The following is a 25,738-nucleotide window of genomic DNA, read 5'->3' on the forward strand; positions in this document are numbered from 1 at the left end:
ATTTTGATACCAACTGTGATTTGATTGAGGACTTTGGTGGTGGTGGTGGGGGGGAGCCAGCAGTAAATGATTTTGTATAAGTGAAACTGTTAACCGAAGAAAAAGAAAAATTTCAAAATTTTTGAACCTAAAGAGCTCCCATGAATAACAGTGAGCTTCCTCAAGAAAAGTTCTGAAATGACGAGCGCATTTATTTTTTCCAATAACACTAAAATAGCAGTTGTATCAAGAGCTGATTTAAAAATGGTTCTACTACTGCTTTGGACAATGGGACAACAGAGACGAAAAAAAATATGATTTGAAATCGATCTCAGTTTTTCCCCTCCCCCCAAAATGTGCAATCAAATTCAATTATTTAAACTTCAGTTCAATAAAAGTTCCCAATTAAAAATATTTCATTTCCTTTTTCAGATAAATACTTGCTATATAATTAAAAAAAGTGCAAATAAATAATGTCTATCTGTACGCGTATGGTGCCAACGTACCCCAACCCCGAGTTAAGTTGAAACTGGTAGAGTTATCTCATTCCACTTAATATTGTTCTCTTATTTTTATAATAAAATTGTTATTACTTCCGTTTTATATTGACCAAAGAATGCAAAAATAGGTTGGAACACATATCAGCTGTTTAATCCTGACCAAAAAAACAAAAAAGAAAATTTAGCAATCATAATTGGAGTCAACCTGCCCTGGTCTCCCTTACTGAAATTTTTTGTTTTCTAAATATCAAGTGCATCATTTGAATTATACGTATGTAATTCAAATTCTTTCTCATTTGGAACAATAGAACTCATTATAGAGCCCTCTGAAGTGGGGAAACTCATTTCTTGCTAAGTCCGTATTATTTATTAACCAATAAAACTTTCCACCTTGGGATTTCGATGAATCGGCCTTTTTCAGACCTCCCTAAACTCGAGAAACGTATTATTTCTTTAGATCCGAACCAAATTTCGCTTTAATTCGGCCGATTGGGGCACACAAGTGCATTGTGGTAGAGAGAAAAGCACTCTCCTTTATTTGAGTTATAGCAGTTTTCATCTCGAGATTCAATATGATGTTGTTGGTCATTCATGTGTCAAAATCAAATAAGACTCCAACGTAAAGCAACATTAAAGATTGGACACTTGTGAGCGATTTCGTCATTATCATTCGATCATGATTTACAATCACGAAATCCGTTGTCATCTTGTAAATTTTTTTGAAGTTTTCCTAACAATTTAAATGAACACAAAATAATTAATGATTGTGCGGAAAAACATAAAATACTAAGAAAAGAACCAGGAAGATACAAAAATTATCTTTCATAGCATACTTTGTCATCGAACGTATTTTCCCGAGACCTCGTGGCTCACCACACCAACACGATTCCTGAATGAAAGAAAATATTTCAATGAATGTCGTATTGAAATTTCCAACTTCATTTTTTTCCCACAGCTATAAATGAATGCTACTAAAATAATAATTGATTTTTTAAGCTTAGTATGAAATTTCCGGATTTTAAATGAAAACATTTCCACTCTTCCAGCAAGTATTAATGTTTGGAGACTCGGGACATTTACATTTTAAGAACACCAACAATCTTCTGCATGTTGGCTATCGAATAGACTGCTGAAACGAAAAAATACTATAAAGTGTAGTTATTTTTTAATGAAATCAATTTTAACTTTTTTTTTGTGTTAGAAATTTGATTCATTGAAAGACAACACCTTATTTGAAACGAAGTCTGTCAATTATTTAGAAATATGTAAAAGACAGTCACCGAAGTCAATGACCTTCGGAAAGGCAGTGAAGAAGGCTTGTTTGTGTTTCTATTTACACATTCCTCGGCATCACCTCGAGATGGAGCGATGACCAATGCACGCACGCGCAGTCAATTCATTTTATTGCGTGTTTACTTCTAATTGTTGATTTAGCAGATTATATAGAAAGGGCAAGACCCCTGTTATTTGTCATCTTTTTACAAATAACAAGATCGTACATTGTTATGAATATGAATGCACGAGTTGGTGAAACTCTTATCACCTGCTTCTTTGCTATACGAAATATGCGACCGTAATAACGCCAGCATAAAAAATGAATCAATATAAAATCCATACATTTATTTAACATAATTACAAAACAATAGAAAGTCGCAACTAAAAAACCCTCAATCTAAATAAATAAATTTATGAAATAGAATCTATAAGCTGCCAAAAGAAATCATCAGATTGATTTTAAATATATAATCAAATCTTTTTTGAAAATCTAAAAAACGCAAGATGCTATCAGTATCGGTTCATCTCTTTAGAAAATATCTTTAGCTACGAAAATCATCTGTCGCGTAAGTGCAACTTTTAAAAAGATATTTTATTCATAAGTAGCGTCAAATTTTTAATTTCAAAGCCAAGTATGAAATGTGTTACATTTCAAAACTATTAAATAGCGAATGTATGATATAAATTTCTTGTAATTTTGTCAACACAAGTAAAAATTAATAAAATGAATTAAGATGAATATCAGATGTGATACGCAATATATGATCTGCAATGTTCATCGTTTTTTATATGTAATAATTTATATATCTTTACAAAAATGTTCATTTGAATAACATTTTAGAAAATTAGTTAAACTTTTTTTAAAAGAGGGGCCTCTAATAAAAGAAAATATAATAAAATATCCAATAAAACAAATGTGTTTGTCTGAACAGCAAAAATCAAAACCAAAATTCAAGAACAGACAATGAGAAATAAAATAATTATAATAACCAGAACCGAACTTTGAGTGGGAATAAAAAAGAAAGAAACCATTTTATCACCTCCAATCGAACTGGACTGATCGCAGTCAGTTCTAGCGCCCCTGAATTGATAAAGTTGCTGCCATCTCTAATCAATCAGTGAGTTGTGAGTTCACCTGTGTTTTCTTTCTTTTTCTAAAATTTCTAATACCGGTATTAAGATCTAAAAAATACCGAATACCGGTATTGATATTTTGATCCGATCTAATCTTCAGCATTTCTCGTACTTGGGACACTAATCGAATTGAAATCAACAGATAAATTTGTGAACTAAACATAATGAGCGATTCCAGCTAAGAAGTTTCAAAGGGATGCGAGTTCCGCTCACGGTGCGGAACGAATCGGGCAGTGGTCACTGATCGAGAATGATTTACTGACGGTAGATGATGACGACGATCTATTGAAGAGGACTAAGGCAAATTGACAATTCGCCAGTCCTCATCGAAACAGTTTCCTCAAATTTCTTGCTCGCTCCTTCAACACCTAAAGCGGTATCTTTCTTCGAAAGGGGTGTGCAAAAATGCGTGCACCACTGTTGAATACTTCAAAAATGGCGACAACTATGTTGAGAAATAGCTTAAGCACTGTACTTCATTATACGATAAAATTATTTTTCTAATAATCCTTTCATTTTAACTGTTGAACGGAGCTTAGCTTTTAGATCGTCATTGAGCCAGAATAATATCTGAGTAAGTTCCGTAACAGTTTAACCGATGTGCACATAAAAATCTGTGAACCTCATTTGAGACTTAATTTTAGTTATAATTATTTTAATTTAATTAACCTACAATGTCAGTGTCATTCAATAATTCAATATCCTAATTGTCAATTTTTTCAAACATTTTCAGACTTGAATGTTTGTAGAAAAAAAGCAAAAGTGAGGCAAGAAAAAAAAGTTTTTTCTTGCCTCACCTGTGGACGTCTAAACAACCATTCCATCTCGAGACGCTCTTCATCAAAGAAAAGTGAAATGTATTCACTTTTGTCTTTTTTCTTATAAAAAAGTAAACGTTTTAAAGCGGTGAATAATATTTATTTGTAATGAGCATCAAATCAAAAGAATTTTCTGCTTTTTTTTAAAAACATAAAGAAGATATTTTTCTATTTTATATTCTTAACTATCGGTTCAAATAATATCTAATGAATGACTTACTTTATGAATGAACCAAGGATGCGCCCGTAAAATCTCGTGGATACTTGTCTGGTGTTTTTCTGTTATTCTGTTTGTTAATAATTATTACTATTAATCTATTTAGTGCCATCGGGCAGTTTTAAAGAGGAAGAGCTCGGAAGAAAAGGGCACTCAAGAAATAATATCGCTTGATGAAGTGAAATTTACTGGTATAATCAAGAGATAAATTTTGCTGTAAAAGATTTTAATAACAATTAAGATTTAAATACTTTATGAATCCCCTTTCATTTTCCTTCTGATATCTTATGATTCAGCTTATCTACTTTGTCACTGTTTAAGTGAAGAATCTTGAACATGTAAGAGGAAGGAATGAAAACACATTTTTTTCATGCATATATATTTTAAAAAAAGTATTCTGATATGAAAAGTAATAGAGAAACGTTTGATTCAATCATTGTGAATTTGGAATTTTAATTTTTTGTATATATTTCTGTAACAGAATACTAGGTTACTGAGAAACAATCTAAAAAATGATGAATATGAAATGATAAATATGAAAGTAAAGTTTGAGAAATGAATTTAAAAGAATTTATAACGTTGATATTATTTTATTTCGTATTTCTCTTAAATGATCGGATTAGATTTTATATCCAGGGTCCTATGCAATACTCCAGTTATCAATTCTTTTAACAATCTTTCAACGGAAACAAACGATAGGATACTTTCAAGAATGATTATTTTAACTACTATAGTAAGAAAGTACAAATAAACAACTATTCTGCAGTCAACGTCAATTTGCAAATCAACTCCAAAGGTCTCCTTCAGTAAAATGCCAGATAGAGATAAAAAGAGAAACTAGGCCTATCTTATTCTGATGTAAAAAAAAAAAAACTGTCAGTTATTTTTTGGAACCGATGATGACAACGTAAACATTTATGCTCATTTTAAGTTAAGCTGAATTCGGTTCCAGTCTCGGATGCGAAAAGATCTCTTTGAAGGTTTCACTTTTCGAATGGAAAGGATATTTCTCACTCTAGCTGCAGTCTCATCATCCTTTCAAAGTTTCAGTTCCGAATCCTCCGTTCCAAAATGTGCAGTTGAACATCACAAAGTTCAATGAACTACGCTTCGAAATCCTAAAACTTTCTCCTGTTATACTAAAATAAAAATGAACTCTTGTTTTCAGATGCCTAATGATAAAGATAAAAATAATAAAAAAATAATCTGTGAAGTCTTCGATCAGAAAAACTGAGTTACTCTTGGCGTCCTCCCAACCTCAAAGTCTCAAAGATTTCAAAGCTCTCGAGTACAAAAATAAGGAAATCTAACTGTGAATTTAAAAATGACAAAAATAAAAGTGAAATAAGATCCTAATTGTTCAAGTTTTACCTATTTCGTTGCCACGTAATTTGATTTAAATGGAGACTGATATTGTTTCCGAACCTCTATATAAAGACATAGACCAGACATTTTTTTTTGAAAGATAATATTTCAGACACTCGTCCTCCTTACATTTGTAATTGAAGAACTAGGAAAGGGGGAGGGATTTATATCAGTGTTTTGTGATCCGCTTCATGAATTAGCCACTTATAATGCAATTTCCATTTTTAATACGCCAAGTGCCAATTTGTTTGACGTCTGTTTTATTTAAGTTTCGATATCGATATTTTGTCAAATTGTCAAAGTGAAGAAATTCCAAGTAATAGTACTGTAAAAAATAATTTGAATCTAATAGCAAACTGCGACAGAAAAAAAAATGAAGCGCATCTAAACTTTAAAGAAATTGTAAAAAGTATTCGAAGATTATGTAAATTATTTGGAAGGTTCGGCAACAGGTGGGGTTTATCAGAAATAACGATATTCGCAAAGATCTCGGCCTTGCTACATTAAAAAATCGTAAAAATCTTCCAACAATTGAATCTCAATCTCTTTAATGGTGGCAACATCGCCATTAAAGAGATTGGGTCGTAGGATAGCAGGCTTCCGAAGAACGTCAAGTGATTCCGTCGCCTTATCCATGTATAAAACATAATTTTAGTTTTAACCACGCTGACATAATTCTGGACCAATTTTACCGAAAATTCCTTGCGTAAAATTTAGCTGATATGCTTATTTGAATACCGGCTCATCACTTCGCAACGATGTTTTGCATTTTTAACCTAATATACATGTTTGCACTCTGCCTGTAAAATGCAATATGTATGATTAAAAATTCTTACAAAACGAACTACAAAGAGAGCCATTGGACCTAGAGCTGACAAATTTGACGAGTACAGAAAATCGCTTACGCACTTCCCATTTATACATTGTAAAGTTTCCCCTTTTCCCTAGCATTGTATTGGCATTCCTACCAGATGTAACTTCATTCGTTTTCCCACACATCATAAAGTGCATACGGACAGCTAGATGTGGATCCTTTTTACTAGGAGAGTCATTGTGTCGGGTCATTTGTTACTATCCAGGTGGAGAAACATAGATGTATGTCCATCGTTCCAAATAGATGCATCATTTCTTCAAGGATGAAGAAAGTAAAAACATCCAGGTGTTAAACTTTATTCCCATATGCAGAAATTCCGCAAGTCATCAAGAAACGATCAATCATTGGCAACCGTTGTCATTAAGTGTGAAACTCTGGTGCACTTCAGCCGATGTTAGCTGTGAATTTATTATAATTAACATGTGTTCAAGAGAGATTGGTGCCAAAGATGGATCCTTAACAGATGCCCATCGATCGAATTGAGACCATTTAGGAAACGTTGCTGAATAGTTATAGGGTGATAAGGAACTCATGTTTACCAGTGATAAACCAGATTCTTATATCTGATGGAAATAAGATGCGGAATTTAGGTGTTTTTTCTCCGGAGACGAGAGGCTTCGAATTGGAATTTGGAGAGACGTCGGTGTATAGAGAAGTTGTTCCTGATTCTTTGTGAAGCTTCGTGTGATTCGGGTTTCTGTGTTAGGATCTACCCGAGAAAGATTGGTGGATTTCTGAAGCGTTCCTGGAGTAGCCATTCAAAGCTAAAGCCTACCAGCAGTTTTTTGATAATTTATTCTCCGATTTGATCGAGGAGCTATTTCGTGATTGAACTAAATAGCTCCTAAATAATATTATTTAATTTTTGTAAATAATATTAACCTAAATGAGAACAAGTTGTTTCTGTGTACATATATAAGTCTGTAAATAAAAGAATTGTTTTGTTACGCTACTCTCTTATTTCTAAAATTGAATTTCACCCAAAAATTTTTTTAAAAAATCCCATATCAAATTTCTTGTGTGTTAAAGTTTTTGTTTACACACAAACAGAAAGCAGTTTTACTTTTCTAGTAGGATTAATAAAAAAAAAAGGTTCAATAAATTATCGAGGTTTTGACAATAACAGTAATTATTGTAATATAAGGTATGCAAATGGAAAATAAAAATGAGTATTCCAATATTTAGTTACAGTTCAACCCCAGAATATTTTCATATAAATTGCTAAGTGAATGAAAATAACAGATCATGTAGTTTCATCATCTTAAATCAGATTGAGAGATTCGCAGGCTAAAACTAGCCTTAGACTACCTCCACTCAACGCACTTCTTACATAAAAGCAATCTAATCCCTGCCAAAACAAGTTTCCCTCCAAAACAAACGGCGACGAAAGCCCATTTAGCAAACATGCTCTGCGTAATTAATCCTCTCCTTTTCGCCAAGATCTGACATGTTGGCATTTCTGCCTGGGAATAACGGATGCACCTTTTTTTAAATATCTTCGCACAATGAAAGTGGGTGGAGATGTACAGGGGGCACACCCTGACCTTGAACCCCATGAGTGTCCGGCCTTTCACTGTCCGGCAGACGCGGACTCGAAAGGGCAGGGCTACGTAATGAGGTCGGCTAACAAAGAGAAAACTCGCGAAGGTTTTGCGGCCTAATTTCAGTGAATCTGCATTATAATCTTCGCAGGAAAAGGTTCTATTTTCAAATTCATTTTGCGAAGTGAGGATATATGCCTTGCGTTTATAACGAAAAAAAATATATAGTCAACATCTTTTATAATGACAGCGCATCATTGTATCGAAAATTGTTTAAAAAAATCTCGTTGCAAGCGAATAATAACATGATAAAATAAAATAAATGCTACAAATAAAATGAGCATGCTATTTCGTTTCCCAATTTATTCAGAAATGTTTTCATTAAAGTATATATTAGTAAAAACTGTTCTAAAATGCTTTTATTGAAATATATATTAACAATTTAATGGCCGTTCATACAATATGTGTGTGATGCCGAAAATGATGTGTATGTTCGCACATGTAAATTATTTCGAGAATTGGCATAAATGTTTTAAAATTAATTCTTCAAAAGTATTGTCAAACTCTGTCGAAATTTGACTGTGTAGACGTGCGATCTTTAAACTTTTAATAAAAATAACTCGAACTGAAAAAGGAAGTTAACTTCTGAAAGGAAGTTAACTTCGGCCGGCAGAAAGGCGTTCAAAATACCGGTTGCGGCATAAATTCGTGCAAACTGCAAAAAATCATAATAAAAAAAGTAATGCTCGAAAAAAATTGCGGTTTGCGGGAATATGTTCAGAGAGCCTTTGGATTTAGTTATTTCCATTAAAAAAATGTATTTAAAAATGAGCGATAGATGGCGCTCACACAGTCATACCGAGACGGTTTATGCAAATCAGGAAAACAGAGCGCAGTAACATTATAGTACATTTTATTTTAAAGAAAAAGATGCTCAACATGACCGCCACCACAAGGTATTAAACAAGTGAGGGGCGTAACTACGCCTATTACAGCTGCGTGTAACATGTCGGCATCGATGCCACTAACGGCCAATTGAATGGCATCTTTCAGTTCCATCAAAGTGGCAGGAGACCCCCAGTAGACACGAAACTTCAGGTATCTCCCCAACCAAAAGTCCGCTGGAGAAAAATCTGGCGATCGTGAGGGCCACTCATTCTTACATCCTCTGCTTATCACTCTGTCCTCACTGAATATGTCTAGGAGGAACGTCTTAATGGAACTAGCAACGTGGGGCGGGGCACCATCCTTGATGAAGGTGACGGAAGATAACGCACGTTTTCGCTGCAAAGCAGAAATAACGTGGTCTCGCAAAAGCCTAAGACAGCGTTCTGCAGTGACGGAACCGGTTTTCCAACCGGATACAGGACAACTCTCTTCAAAAAAAATAAGGGCCTAGAATGAAGGACGCAGTGAAACCACACCAAACAGTCACATGTGGAGAATGTAGTGGTTTGGTCGTGTATCCACGAGGGTTTGATGCTACCCAGATACGACTGTTTTGCGTATAGACGTCACCATGCAATGAAAAGGGGGTTTCATCTATCCACATGATGTTCAGTAACCATTGTGGGTCACGTTCCATTTGTGCGAGCACCCATGTTGCAAAGGCCTGTCTTTTCTCGCAATCTGCTGGCAACAACTGGTGAAATGCCTCTATCTTGTATGGATGCAGCTTCAAGATTTCGGGCAAAATGCGTCGGATCGACTTTTCCGGAATTCTCGATATTTTACCTGCTTCATGTGCACTGGAACTCCCCGTTGAAGTCTCGGCTGCCGCATTTCTCATGACACTTTGGACAACAGTGACGCGGTCAGCGCTGATGAATGGTCTGCCACTTCGTGGATGATCCTCTAATCTTCCCGTTTCCTCAAAACGGCGAACTAAATTCAATATCCCATCCAATGAAATTGGGTTTTTCTTCGCCTTAATACCTTTCACCGTCCGTAACTGTCGCGGATTCACCGTTCTTATAAAATAGTTTCATCATTAATGCTCAATCCGGTAACGATAGCATGCTGCTGGTGTCGAGCGACAGATCCATTTCCAGCCTTGTTTTTTATAGCTATACTGATTTGCATAAACAGTCTCGGTATGATGTGTGAGCGCCATCTATCGGTCATTTTTAAATACATTTTTTTAATGGAAATAACAAAATCCAAAGGCTCTCTGAACATATTCCCGCAAACCGCAATTTTTTTCGAGCATTACTTTTTTTATTATGATTTTTTAAAGTTTGCTCGAATTTATGCAGCACCTGGTACATGTACTCTCAATAAAAATACCAAATGAACATCAGAGATCTCTCTATTTATTAACTATCGTTCTCCACTGCCATGCAAGGGATTCGCGACCTTCAACAAGGTTCAAGGAAGAAGGAGAAGGCCTTCGTTGGAAAGTGTGGGAGAAAGTTTTTTCGGGAGACTATTCGCGTTGATTTATGGATACATACTAAAAAAAAAAAAAATTGACGGCTCGCTGGTTTTTACTTACAAATCATAGATTGATGACTATGGACTCAAGATTTTTTTCAACATATTGTGTTTTCCTCGAGGAGGTGGAGAAGTCAGAGCTCCCCAAAGAGACTACTTCCGGAAATTGACTGCTGGCGTAAGTGGATAGTGAATAAGCATAAAGTCAGTCAAAATAATCCCTGTTTATACAGCTTACTTTTGTGGTAACGGAGTAACTGACTATAATAATAATAAAAATGTCAAAACGGTACTTTATTACGTATAGTCATTCAACTGATCACGAGGTTCCGGTGGATGAATTTTAAACTGAAATCGATTTACATTCAGTTAATTTTACTCACTAATGTTTCGATTATTCTTAGTTAACCATGCTATTTCATTTCAAACCGATTTCACCGCGCTTATTTATAAATAAAACCCAGACCTTTTCAGACTATTATTCTATCTCAATTGGCAGTCATTGAAAGTCCTTTGTTCCACTTATCTTTCTAAATCCTCGGACCCATTTCAACCAAACATGGGATAATTATTGTTTAAGAAAAGCGAAAGAATAGTGTCAACTTTTCTGAGCTCAAGAGATCATTAAATGCTCAGTAAAGTAGAAAATAACCAAATTTTGTTCGGCAATAACGTCAGAATTAAACATTATATTGAAAAATTTTTATGCCATCTTAACAAATGATCTTTTCAATGATACCCATTTCATTTTTATGTAGTTTTTATTATTTTCTTCAAAATACGTTTGAAGCGTCATTTATAGCCAACACCGATCATTGCTGTAAAGAAATTAAGAGCCATTTCATTGTTTTTATTTCTCAATGCCTGCATCATAAATTTAGAATAGGTCTTTCGACTCGAGCTCGTTGAAATATAAGATTTTTATATTATCATTGTTAATTCTCGTTTTATCGCAATGATGAGGATTCATTAATACTATTCATTACCGTTAATGATTTTTACTGCAAACATTTTAAATGTGAAAGCAAGCGAATATTTATAAAGCTTTATAAATAAATGGGATGAAATTCTCCGATGAATGCGGACTGTTTTGAAGAAAGGAAATTTAGAAGTACTCATCGAATCTAGCTTTAAAAGTTTAAATTCAAGAGTTTAAATTTGCCTTTTATAAAAAAGGAGAAATGTTTGTAAAATAAAATGCATAAAGAAATGATGATCCTTAATAACGCTGTGTATTAACCTATTATCAAATAAATATGTATTAAGATAGTCTTAGTAGGAAAGATTAATTTTATAAAATTAATTTGCTTTCAGTGACATAATTTTGCTTTGGAATATTGATTTTGTGGACAGGACTTCTTTTTTTTTCTTTGACAATATCAGTAATTGGTGCAGCCGAATTTTTACCAAAGCATTCTTATTGTTTGGAAAGCTTTCGTTGCCGTGCATCTCTTTGGAGGATGGCCAAGTTTCGATTGGGCGGCGCGGCTTCAAGGCACTCGGAGATTAGCGGTGAAGTATCGGAGATGGCTTAATTTCTCAGTCTGCTCTAAAACTCACGGTGGACAAATGTCAATAATACAATTAGTGTCACACCAATATATCGAGGAAACTTTTTCGAGTTGTTACAAATCACAATCAATCTGTTAAATGTTAATGAATTTTTCTTTCTTACTCCTGATAAGAAACCGTTTAAAATCGACTCAAATGAAAGATTGCATTGCTTTTTAATTCATTTCATACAAATAGAATCAAAAAGAGCTTGAAGAGGGTGGGGAAAAACGTTTTTTACGGCAGTATCTTAGGTGATGTTGTTCAGTGAAATCGTTCTGATGAAAATATTTCCGTTTATCGATATTTTTCAGAAAGTCAACGCTATGTCTGAAAGAGATTCGTGATAGAATTTTCGAAATAAGAAAAGACACGAATCTGACTTGCAAAAATGTCAAAATTTTAGATTAGCCACATTAGAATTTCATGGAAGAATTATTTTATTCAGTTACTAAACCAGCATGCTTCACAAATAGGCTTTCTACATATCACAACGTTTGAAATAAACAAGCATATAATAATACTGATTTGACACCTATTTTTTTAAGTCTTCCAATACGAGCTTGAAATCTCAAACATAACTGTTTTACAATTGAAATGATGAGACTGAGAGACTAAAAAATCGCCAGTGAACTTCAGAGCATTGAGACTCTCGTTGAAAACTCATTTAAAGAACACCTCGCTTAGTAAGTGCATAAAGAGAAAAGCGATATGTGAAAAGTGTGACTCGCTTAGTAGAAGATATGACGTCATACACTGGGTTGGTTGGCATCGGTCTAAGTTCAACGCTTGTGACAAGAGAACATTTATATTCACATGGAAGGAATTTTAGCCGGATCTCGTTGTCGGACGTAACTTCGATGGATTCGATCGAGTGCCAATAGAGCCTTAATCGATGAAATTTAGTCTTTGTTCGAGATTATGGGGCTGGTGGGGGATAAAACCGACATCGATGAGCAGATTGCAGAACATAGGCAAAATTTCTGATTTTAAGTTTATGGTGCTGTTTGCTGTGTCACAGCTCAAAGTTGCAGAGGGGATTTGATCAGGAGTGGAAGAAATAATAGACGCAACAGAGAATGTACATTTCAGTACGATAAGGGGAGATGCATGGAAAATTACTGTCTCATATGTTGGAAAATATCACCTTGATAGGGCAGTATGTTTGTGCGCTACCAATTCAATGAATGATAATGCTGTGTTTCATTTTCGTCAAATTTTGAAGCGTGGTAAAAAGAAATGTCTTTAGGCAGTTTTCTTGTGAGAAAAGCATGCATTATTATTATGTTTGAGTATATATATATATATTCAGAAAGGGCGATTATGAATCGAATTGGGTATTTTTCTTGGAATTTTTTTTTCTATGGGAAAAAAAGTGTTTTGTTTAACGAGTGTCTCTCACTATGAGAAAGATTCTGGAACGATTTTTACTCAATAAGAGTGGTACCACTATACTCAAATAATGCAATGCATCATTCTGACCAGATTTTGTGTTGCCCTCACGATATTACAACATGGTTATTTGTTGAAGGAATCAGCTCATCCCTGTTCTAAATGTCAACGTCAGTGAAATACAATTTTAGTAAATGCTTATATTTTAAAAGGACGCATTTGTGATTTTCTAGTTGGGCGTACATTGACCTACTTATTGATTAACACACTTATGTCTACTTTTTCGAATCATTTGAGAAAAAAAAATATCCTATATGATCTTGCGCATAGTTAATTTTTACCTTTAAGAAACTATTTAATTTTACCTGATAAGAAAAATAAAATTTAATTCTTTGTTCATAAAACTTCTCCTGATTCTCTAAATGATATCATTTTTCTACTTCCTCCATTTCACTAACTTATTTGGCATGACCAAATGCTGTACCTTTCTCCGTGACTTCAAAACATATCGAATCATTCCACACCAGATCACTTAATAATTAATCACTCTAAAGTGTTTATTTAGAATTTTTCAGGCAAATGCATGATAAATGCAAAGATTTATTCATACATCGAAATACAACATTTAGCATTTTCTGTGAGAATGACGGACTTCGATAGTTTGCACTCTGCTCGGAAAAACATGCATGAAATGGGAAGGATGAAAGACAACAGTTAAGTTGGGTCAATGGTTTTTCATGTCCCCTTCAATAATATTAATTGACCTTTTAGAAGTAACACAAAGAGGAGCTTCACAATTTTAAATTGGGATCAGACGACCCAAGTCCGATCCCTGAATAGACCCCACTCCGCATTACCGAGGAGACGTTTGACTTTCGGCATCGTTAACAGACACTTAAACAGAAATAATTCGTATACGTCAGATCTGTGTTTTGTTATAAAATGGTACGTTATGAAATTTTTAAATTTTTTTCGATAAGCAGCACGCATAAAACTATATTAAATATTAATGATTTTTATGACAATTTGTTTCAGATTTTTATTATGAAGGTAATATTTTCTTTTTATATTTTAACTTCGTGGTGCAGTGGAAAAGAATCGAATACGTATTTTGAAACGTGTGACTCACTAGATCCAAAATCGTGCCCATATATAATTTTGGCACAATAAAGGCCTCAAATACTAAATGATAAATGATCTTTTTACATCTTTCAGTCACCACGCTTATTCAAGGTCGAAGAGACAAATCCATAAAGAGTTAATCTATAGTGGGGTTTGATCCAAAATCTGACAGACTTCTTCGAGAACATGTGAGGACAAAAATTCAAATGTGCAAACTCTGACATGCGTTCCTCTAAAGGATTTCGTCCGTTTCCTCAACGAGTTTAATGCAAAGGCTCGAAACTTTCTTTCTAATTGGCTCCAATTTTACTTTCTCGTATACGAAGTGTGTTATAATCGCAAAAAAATTCTAACTAGAGATCTTGATGAATCTTTACGTTTTAATCCTCGAATGAGTTTCAAACCAAAAATGTGTCTGGAGATCGAAAAACACGTTTTTGGCTTGATATCTTTCTGTCTGTCTTCTTCTGTAACAAAGATCATTCAAAATCGCTGTCAGCCAAGCGGATGAAATTTCGAATTCGATCTTTACACTAAATTCGCAGATTTCTTACAAATTTTGAGAAAATCTATTCAGAGGTGGTCTGTCACTCCGGCTGTTCGAATATAAAATAACGCGCAAATTATAAAACGAAGAGAACTGGTTGAATAAAATTCGGTGCACAGATTTAACACCAGCAGCGTAGGCACCCATCCAATTTTGATCCTCACTCAAAAAGGGGTCGATCTGTAATTTCAGAAGTAAGCAAAGTTGGTAACTCAGAATAACAGAGGCTGAAATAAATCAAATTTCATATATGAATTTGTAATTACAACTGTAGTTCTCTCAAATTTGAGTTCCAATCAATAGGGAAAATGACTTCTAAAATGCACATTTGATTTTCGGTTGCTTTTAACCGCATACCAGGAACTAATCGCTTTGAGAAAAAAAATTGCTAAGGATCGCACAATCGATCCAGTAAAAATGCCAAACTCACGCGAAGGGTTAGTATTTCATAGTTACAGTAGTGAATACTACTGTACTACAAGGTGGGTTTTTTATTTATTTATTTAACAAAGATCCCGAATTCTTTGCTGCGAGTGAGTAATAATACTTTTATTAGAAAGTATGCGGGAAAGTTTTGGAAAGACAACTCCCACTGGCTTTATCATGGTCAGACATAATTCTCAGAATGACGTTTTTTTGGCTTTGAAAGGTCTGAGATATGCAAGAGTTTTTTTCAAAGGTAGTGACGTGAAATCACATGTTTTATTATTTATAATTTTCCTTTGTGTTATTTAATCCAGAAATTTAAAAGTTTTGGCAACATGTATTATAAATTGAATGATTCTTGTTTTATAAATTTCATGTTTGAATTTCGGGGTTTAAAATGGAAAGGAAGATGAAATCTTTCAGTGGAGTTTTCAGTCATTTTCTGAATGTTCTAATGTTGAAATTCTTTGCAGTTTCTGGTAAAAAATATTTTTTTGATATTTAAAAAAGTTATTTATTAACTAACAGATGAAACTGAATACAATTGATTTTTATAAGGGGCGCCATCTGATAGGGAATGTGGGAAAAGTATTGTTTATAGTATTCCATAATATTAATAATATTGAATTATGAAATATAATAAAGCTTAAAAGGCAGAAAATAATAAAAGAAAAAGTTAAAAGCATGTTTTTATTACAGTTCTGAAAAGATTAAAAAAAATATTGAGAACAAAACAAAGTATTAAAAATTCGGAGCATTAAAGAATATAATAAGAAATTTCTTAAATATTCGTTAAAAATATTTTGTAAGTAAATATGTGATAAACATTCGAGTTTAATTAAATTTGGTTTTACATCTCTTTTGATTGTTAAAGAAGTGCTATTTTTTATTTTTCTAATTAAAAACGTATTTTTAATAATTTTATTATTTAATGCAATTAAAAAATACTGAAAATAATTATAGGCTTTAATACCAAATATGACCAACTAAATGTTTCATCAGAACATGCTTCCTCTACCTCTTTCGCCAAACACAACAATTTGCCTTCTGTAGACAAGCATCCTTAAATCGCAGACAGCAGAGAAATAACTTCTTATTCGCTGTCTTTATTTAACTCCTCGCGATAATAAACCTCCCTTCCCTCACAGAAAAAAAAAATAAAGACTAAGACCAACTGGAAGATATCTGCGATCGAAAATAATAAATGTTGATAAGGGCGACTGGGAGACTTTTGGCTGGCGCACAACCCAGCCGTTGATATTTGAAATCTTAAGGCTTCATATTTTTTTAAAGGCGGATGCATATATTTTCCGTCTTTGTGGGAGGAAGCAAGAAAATTGACTGAAATGATGCGTAGTTTTTAAGCAAACCGGGAGTCTTGAAAGATGTTGGCAAATGAACCGAAGGGTTTTGCCAAAATTCTCTGTCTTCTAAGGTTTCGCTTGTGAGAAATGAAATCATTTCTATAAATATTGTCAAACACAGAGGAAAGTTTGTGTTTTTAAAAACAAGCTTTCAGTTAGAGAAATAAAATCATTTCTAAAAATATTGTTAAACACAGAAAAAGTGGAGTGAAAATTACGAGGGGAAGTGTCCATTCAAAGCATGGAATTCTAATCGATTTATGTATTTTGTCAGATTGGGAATTCGTTTGAAATAATTTCGAACAAACAAAAATCACTCATCTCTCTGGAGAAAAAGAACTAAACAAACTCATTCTGCACAAAAATTATTTTTTAAATTGGCTGTAGAGAAAATTCAAAGCTGCGTTTAAAAGCTTGAAAATATAATAAAACTAAAGTTAATTACCATTAAACTTTAGTTTTAAAAAACAATCCAAAAGCGCACTTTTTTAATTGTTTATTAATACTATAGGAAATACGGTGCCAGTTGTGTATCTGAAAGAAGAAATTATCAAATTTCTCCATAGTCGGCATCTATTAAAGCTTCAACTTATTATAAAATTTTTGCCCTCATAACAAAAGAACGACAATGGCCGCTATGTCAATTATAGCTAGTACGAGCTTTACGATTACAAAAATTGTTCATTTTGAAAAGATAGTTACAGCAACCAGGAATTTATAATGAATAAACATACGTTTTAAAATTTATAAACACATGTCCACAGTCATGAGAACAGAAAAGCATGAAAAGCACAAATGCATAAAATAAAATACTGAATGCGGTAGAAATGTTACCCTGATTGGACGGAAGAATTTAATTGTGGGAATTGCCAGCGAGCACATTCTCTTTAGATGCATATCATGCCAATTTCAAGCATCGTTTTTTTTTTTTTTTTTACTTTCTTATATACAAAATCCAGAAAAAAAATTAGTAATCATCAAAAAATTTTGACAAATCTCCACGTTTCAGATCTCGCCAAATTCGAAAAACATCTTTTTTTGAAATGTCTCTGACAGAGCTTACAATAAAGGCTAAAGGCTTTTAGCTAAAAGGGTAAACTTTGGTATTCAGTCTTTACACCAAATTTGCAGATTTCTGTGAAATTATTGCAAAATCCGTTGGAAATCTGTCTCTCCTACTGTTCGAATCCAAGTTAACACGATAGCAACAAAACGGAGAGGTAGATGGAAAAAATTCTAAACATTTATTTAATATCTACAAGTACAATTTAGACACCTATGAAATTGTGAGCCAAATCGAATAAGTGGTTGACCGGCTGTTGGTTTGTACTTTCAAAACATGTAACAGTTTTAACTCAAAAAGCAGTGACTGCAATGTATCGAATTTGTTATGTGATTTTGTAACTGCAAGTATAGTTCTGTTTCAAATGTTGTTTCAATCGGTTTGGAAAAATGCTTCATTAACGCCTATTAACAGCATGCCAGGAATGAATCACCAAAATAGTCGTCAAAGATCCTACAATAGATTCAGTAAAAATGCTGAATTCACGCCAAAAAATATTTTGTAACTATTGCACACCAATGCCATGAAAAACGTTCTCTGGTATAACACCTTTATTACAGAAAATAAAAGAAAGTTTTGGAGAAATGACACCCGCTGGTTTATTACATTTCTTCAGTTTTCCACCATTGCTGTATTAGGAGGAAGGGGGGTGGTCATTCTAGTCTCTGTCCAGCTAGAAAATGCGTCTGGAGCATCACATTAGCACCCCTTTGTCATTAAAACTATTTTTCTTGGCATAAAGAAAGAGTGTGATGTTGCAGTAAATGTTTCATTGAATCGTTCAGTGTGAACTGCTTGAAGACTTTGTGTCCTCAACAAACATAATCTGGATGGCATGTGGTTTCAACAAGACGGTGCCACTCGCATGCCATACGATGTTCACTCGGAATTCTCCAAAAAAATTTTCGAGGTCATTTTGTTTCATTTTTGATTTTGGGTGGCTCTCAGATTCACAGGGTTTGATTTATTCTTAGGATTCGATCCATGTGTTTATTTTACTGCGAGGATGCTTCAAATCCTGAATGTATCAACAATTGCACATACCTTTACAAGATCAAAAAACATCACTAATGCAAGAAATCCATGACAAGGCTTGGCTGAAAAGGCTATCCAAACTAAAGAAACCTGACCGTTGGATGTGCGAGTTGTTTTCAAAGGGTTCGAGAGACACCTCGCAAATGCATCATCTTAAACGATCACCACTTGAGTGATGTCATTTTCAAAGCATCTTGAATCACATTGACATTTTATGTATTTTTCAGATATAAAAATATTTTTCGTAAACCTTCTTTTATTAGAATTTTATTAGATTTTGAATTATGGGCCTTTCTATTGCACCCTATACTTACTGAATATGTAATTGCTCCAACAGACATAATTTTTTCAATTTTAAACTTTATTTGAAATATTATTCAAATGATAGCTTCTTCTATTTGATTATTGGAGAAAACGTGATCAGATTTTAGACCTGGAAAAATCGCACACAAAATCAATTTGCATGGTATTTAGGATCCTTTTTTATCCATTGAATTATTGAGGGAAGTGTTAAAGAAATGCGTTAATAAAACATCTTCTTTGAATAGTGCAATCATGAAGGATTATCGTAATCTGTATTTGCCGTTAAATTGGCAAAATTAAATTAATATTGCGGCAATGGGAAATTAAAAATGGAATCGCAGTAGAATATTACAAGACTCTAAACAAATTTGTTTGATTTGCATGATTTCTCTTATTCATAAGTGAAGCCAGAAACGTTTTTAAGATGGCGTAACCCGGAATTTTCTTACTTGAATTCATTTTGTGTGTGTGTGTGTGCGTGTGTAACACAATATTGCAGATACGTGGCCGAAAACGCTTACATTTTAACATTAATTAATTTTCCACGGAAGGATAAAATTTGTATATGGGGAGAAGCGATAAGACGACGCATCTGTCGACACCGCAACATGAGAGCGAAGTGAGAGGAGTTTTTCCCTTCATGATTTTACTTAGATTCTGATAGAAATTTCTTCGGCGTGTGTCGATTGAGGAAAGGGAGTCTCAGATATCTTTGATAATTACGATTAAGAGCTAGATTGATTAGTTACGTCATAGGCGTGAGAAATTTTTATCCTTTCGCTCGGAGTGTGGGGGAACTGAAGCGTCAGCAATGTCGTAGAGCTCTCGTTAGAAATAATTAAATAAAAAAATGGGATTTTTATTAGGAAATAAGAAGAAATTCTAGAATAAAGTAGTAACATGGATTAATTTAAAATAAAAATTACAAAATTAATTAGCATTTAAAATAAATTAAGAAATATTATATACATATCCTGATATTCTAAACAAATTATATTTATTTTCCTTGATTCTTCCATTCTTAATTTAAAAAAAAAATAAGACAGATATTTTATCATCAGTGAAGACCATTCCTTTACCATTCAATTCTCCCCCTCCCCTTGCCATTTTCGTAGCTTTCTTTGATATTTATGGACAATGCTGAGTAAGCCGATCTCATTTGTTGTGTGACAGAAGAGACTGTTTCATTAGGCTGCGAGCCAAAAATTGGTTCGCAATGATCACCACTTTCTTACAATCGCACGAAAGCTGCTAAATATGCACTGCAATATAAATCATTCGTTCATCGACAGTTTGTATTGTCTCGATATTTTCTTTTCATCTATTTATTAGAGCCAAGTTTTGTATGAAGGGTCTTCGAATTTAACAGGAAAAGTGAGAGAAAGGCTATTATAGACAACAGTTTGTTCTGAGACAACAGGGTATATATTTCAGTATGAACATTTTCTGGATATTGTGCGATTATGCTATAAAGAATGTCCCTTTTTTTATTTCTGTTCTTCTGACAGTAGATCATGCTCCTTTAGTTAAAAAAAACCAGTTGTAAATCCATGTAGTATAAAAATAAATTATATTTAAGATGATGGCTAGGCCAATGAGAATTTCTCTTTAATTTATTTAATTCAAAAGTCCATGCGTTTTGTTTGCTACAAATGAATGATAAAAATAAGTTTTAAGAGCGTTTTCTATTTACCAACAATAAAAATAGAAAAATCTTAGTTAGAAACAGGAACAATAAAATCAAAACGTAAAAGGATGAGGCGTTAATAGAAAAATTCCAAAAAGATTGGAATTTATTTTCGAATTTTAAGGAATATTGATCAATTTTCTTACTTATGGTTTTATAGAGATTTAATTTCTTTACCCCATGTTTTTATAATTTTGTTTTGACTTCTAAATCTTTGATTAAAAAATATTTTGTTTATATGTATCAAGCGTGTTTTTAAAAACTATTTTTTTGGAATTTAATACATTTCAAAATTCATTACCATAAATATTGCGGAATCTGGCAATAAGTGTTTAGTATCTATCTAGTACCTAGTGTACCAGTATCTATTTAATTCATATAAAACATATAAAAGATTAAAATAAATCATGTATACCATAACGCTCTTAATCGCTCGAATTCTTTGTTATTCCAAACTCACTTCAAGTACGAATAGCATTAACACGCAATCCTATGAGACGTCGACTATCGTATTCATAAATATATGATGAGTGTCGCCAAACGACTTGGGAGATGACATTTTTTTCGCAGACAGGTTGTATTTTCTGAAAGCTACTATGTCAACCAGCAGCTGCCATAATTCGGTTTTAAGCGCGTGACAGGAGCTGGATTTCACTTGACTCACTGGGAGTCGAATGGATGCGCAAAAGATCTTATTTGATTAGCAATCTAAAATCTTAAGAAAACACAATTTAAATGATTCATCGTTTCTTTGCTCTCGATGTGAAATGTTATTAACACATCTGTCCACTTTAATGGTCGGGAACATTTATATTTCGGGGTAAATAATGAATGCAAATTCATCACAATGCAGATTATACATACGTATTATCCGCATAGGGTGATTAATAAAACTTTTGAGCCCTTTAAATTCAAAACGGCGTCTCGCGTAGCTTGAGAAGTGAGATGCTCTGTACTAAAATAACTATGTTCAATGTATTGAGCCAGAGTACAACGCCCCTAGCAGTTACGAAAAATAACTCAAGAAATAGAAGAGATCGGCCAAAACGTCCAGTTTGAAGAATCTACTCTATACAATAATAAAAACACATGAAAAAGTTTCATAGAGTTATCTGTAAAATCAGAAGTTATATTTACGATTAAAATCGTGAACTTTCCATGACTAGTAAAAGAGTTCAAAATAAAAATGAAAAATCTATTATCCAGTATTATCATACAGTTTTTTCAAGTTAAACAACGGGCAAAGTGACATTAAAATAACGAAAAAAAAAATTATTAAAAAAATGAGAAACACACTTGCAGAGGGAGTAAATGGTTATTGTAACATGTTCTGGTAATTTCCTTATTTCGCCGATAGGACGGCAGTCATCTGTTTCAATCAATTCATTATAGTCGCTTTTCAGAAGGTGCACGTTACTTCCCTGGCCATACAAGGGGATGTTTTGAGTTTAAAAGGTTCAAAAAGACTTGACTGATCATTCTGTAATATATATTAATATATTGATATCTCTTCATTTCTTTTAGATCCTAATTTATTTCCTATTTTTCATCTTAAATGAGCCCTATTACTTTATACAAATAATTTATTTCCTGTTCCAAATCCCACTTTTTTGTTTGTTCTAACACGCGCTCTAAAAAATGGTTTACGCTTTCATTTTCCTTCTCCGAGCGAAGGGATAAAAATCCCAAACGCTTCCGGCGCACTTTCTAAAGATGCCTGAGAGTATCTCTCCTGAATCGACAGGTGTAAAAATAAAATCTCTAAAAGAATCTCTTACTCAATCACTAAGGGAAAATTTTCTCAGACTTTTCTCATATATTCTAGTGAGAACATAGTGTCCCATCTTTGTTTCCACTTATAATTAATGCCTTGCCGTGAAAGAATAACTTGAGGTCAAATGTGTCTTCTTGTCGATCACTCATCCGCAAAAATTATACTGCATTATATAACTTCTTGTCACAAAAAAGGCCGCTTCTTTCTTCCCCCAATGAGATATGGGTCAGCAACCCTTAAGTCAAAAGAAAAGTGGACTATCATCATGATGTGTGATTTCGTTCAAAGATGATTCAATAGGGATTAAAATATCCCCTCTTTGATCACCAAAACCATCATTTTGTCATTCAAATACTTTAAGGTATGGTTTTCTAAACAATGTGTTTCTGAAATCTTAAAAGAGCATTGCATCCATTAAAAATCATTCCAATATATAAAAATTTTTGCACAAAAGTAACTTCTTAAAAATGTTTCTTTCAAATAAAATATATCACGCATTATTCGAAAAATCATCCAATATTTTTTTTATTTTTTTGAAGACACGAAATATAACAGTGATTTTAATATGTGCATTCCATTTGGAAATAGGAATGACATTTTTTTGTTATCGAGATACATCTGCTTTATGATATTATTTAAAAAAATAACTTTTTTTCTTTTTCGTATACGAAGTATAAATAAAATATAGTAACCATAAAAAAAATTTTGAACTGGAGATTTCGATTCATGTCCACGTTTTAGATCTCCCCGAATTCGAAAAACATATGTTTGGCGTTATGTCTATCTGCTACAAAGATAGCTAAAAAATGAAGTGGACAAATGAAATTTTGTATGCGGTCTTTACACCCTATCCGTAGGCATCTTTCAAGTTTTAGGCAAAATCTACTATAGATGAAATCGGTCTGTCCGGTTATACGAATATAAATAAATATAACAACAATACAAAGGGAGGTAAATGGTTCAAATTCGATACACAGATTTAACATCTCTAGTGTACACCCTATCCTATTTTGAACCAGATCAAACCATGATTTCCACGTCTATGGGTCCGTGCTTTTAGAAGCATGTAAACGCGATCATTCAAAAACACAGTGACCTTAAATATATCAGATTTGGTGTGTAATTGTGTGAGTGCAGTTGCAGTTTTTTCAGCCAAATTTTGGTTTTAATCGGTTGGAAAAAACGCGTCTAAAAGACACATTCACCTTTAATAGAGAGTATTTGAGAAAATGTTTGGGTGATCATTCCTGATAGTTACATTACCACTTTTTTCAAATTCTAAGGAGTTAATCATTATTTTAAATATGCCTGATATTACAGGAATAGCTAAAAAATAATGCCTTTACTGTGCATTTATCATTTAGAGGATCTAACACAATAGACGTCATTCCACGGATTCTACTGAAGCCCATTTTACTTTTGAAAAAGAATGAAACGCATTTTCGTATTTGTGAAACTCATGAGATAATTGATTTATATATGCATTCTTTCATATGAATGGCCCTTTTGAAAAAAAACCAAAAACATAAAGGTTTGAATCCATTCAATCGTCATCTGTTTAAGTTCTTCCAAAAATGGACTCCAGTGTTTAGTAATTCCGATGTCATAGGAGGCAGGTTAAATATTTACCTATTATTCATACATGTTCTGCATGGCTTTGAGTTCACGACCGTTTCGTTACTTGAATATGCTGCGAATTTTATGCATTGAAGCTGAACAAACAAGGCCCATTTCTGTTAAAATCATAGTGGCTTATCTGCAGGTCGAAATCCAAGCACCATTTCATCACATGATTCATCATATCTCAATACGCAATATTTAACTCATATGATTCGGATATCGAATTCGTTCATAACATTTATTGTTTCCACTTTAATGTTCTTTGCATAGTTGCAGTTTAATGATAGAGCTTTTCTTTAAAAAGTAAGGCATTTATTTTCTGTCATCTAAGTCAAGAGAAATTTATTTTTCTTCGTCTAGTAATAAAGATTGGATTTTGTTGACATGGTTCAAGTAATTATCACCGGTTTCAAAGGTTTCTCAAAGAATCTGGTAAGTTAAGATCATTTTCTCAAACTGTAACTGATTTCTACGTATAAGGTATATATTAAAAATGCATTGTTAAATTAAAATGGATCAAATAAAAATATTTTAATATTCAATAGAATTTTTATTTTTGTTTTACGTGAACATAAATAAATAAAATTTTGGTTTATAACATGAAGTTCCAGAATTATATTTCATAGATTGATATATTGTAGATTAGCGTGCAATATAATATACTTAATATAAAGTTTACCTTAACAAGAAAGAGAAAGCGATTTGTTATTGTTGATGATGAATTTTACACCGACCTTTATTTTAATGAATGGACATTCTAAATTCAAATTAGCCATTACATTGTTTATTTCATGATTTCTATATTTTCACATCCATTAGTCAAATATTTATTATATATTTTAATTTACTTTCAAAGTTATAATTCGATGTCAGACTTCTATTTGTGTATATTTTTAAGTATAATAAAGTCTCGGTTACTCTGCCCTCTTTCAGCCGATGCCTGTATTCATTGATGAATCAGATAACAGAAAAATAATTTATATTTTTCGATTTTTTTAAGCTAAAGTAGGAGCACTCCATAGGAAAGTCCGAAATTTGGCTTTAGAGTATAGTTTCGCCAATTTTTACAATGCACAAATGTCGTTATTGTCAGGTAATTTTTCAGAAGTCAAAAGTTTATCGAGTGAAAAAAAAAAAAAGCATAATTCTCTTCTTAAGCATTTCAGTAAGGAGTAGAAAAATTTCCCGCAGCCACTTCTTACGTGTCGATAAGTTTCGAGTTGTTGAGGACCAAAAATATTCTTTAGAGACAATTTGAAAGAAGCGTTGGGAAAATGCTTGGGAGACAGTGAAAATTAGGAGCGTCTCTTATCAGTGATGGATGTTATGACTTTTCTATTATCAGGGATGGATCATTTAATGTGATCTAATGCTCCATGCTCATTGTCGTTTCTTTTCTTCTCTTATCGTAAGAAAGAATAGCTTGGACAACAACCCTCCTCAATATGTCACTGGTGCACTATTTTTCACTTCATGGAAATTACATTTTTCTATTTTCACCAATGACTTTTTTCTAATGTTTAAAAAAGATATGTAAAACGTGATAAATAACAAGATTTTGCTAAAATGGCTTTGCTAAATGGCTTACCATAAATAGCAAGATTTTGCTAAAATGGCTTTGCTAAATGGCTTACCATAAATAGCAAGATTTTGCTAAAATGGCTTGGCTATAAATAGCAAGATTTTGCTAAAATGGTATCACTTTCATGTTTTATAAT

At 33.1% G+C, this 25,738-nt stretch overlaps 1 protein-coding gene across 2 annotated transcripts in view; it reads left to right on the forward strand.

Moving 5' to 3' along the window:
• The window catches only part of LOC129969706 (inactive dipeptidyl peptidase 10-like), a 203,563-nt gene that overhangs the window by 26,791 nt on the left and 151,034 nt on the right, over positions 1-25,738 (forward strand). The window contains exon 1 of one of the 2 annotated variants that reach the window (XM_056084399.1): positions 24,266-24,452. The exons of the other annotated variant lie outside the window; for it this stretch is intronic. Within the exon in view, the coding sequence (XP_055940374.1) occupies positions 24,405-24,452 (48 nt within the window). The 5' untranslated portion in view covers positions 24,266-24,404. Of the gene's footprint in view, positions 1-24,265; positions 24,453-25,738 lie in introns of those variants that run through there. 2 annotated transcript variants of the gene reach the window in all.

Source organism: Argiope bruennichi, chromosome 5, assembly GCF_947563725.1.
Source record: "Argiope bruennichi chromosome 5, qqArgBrue1.1, whole genome shotgun sequence".
Lineage (NCBI taxonomy): Eukaryota > Metazoa > Arthropoda > Arachnida > Araneae > Araneidae > Argiope > Argiope bruennichi.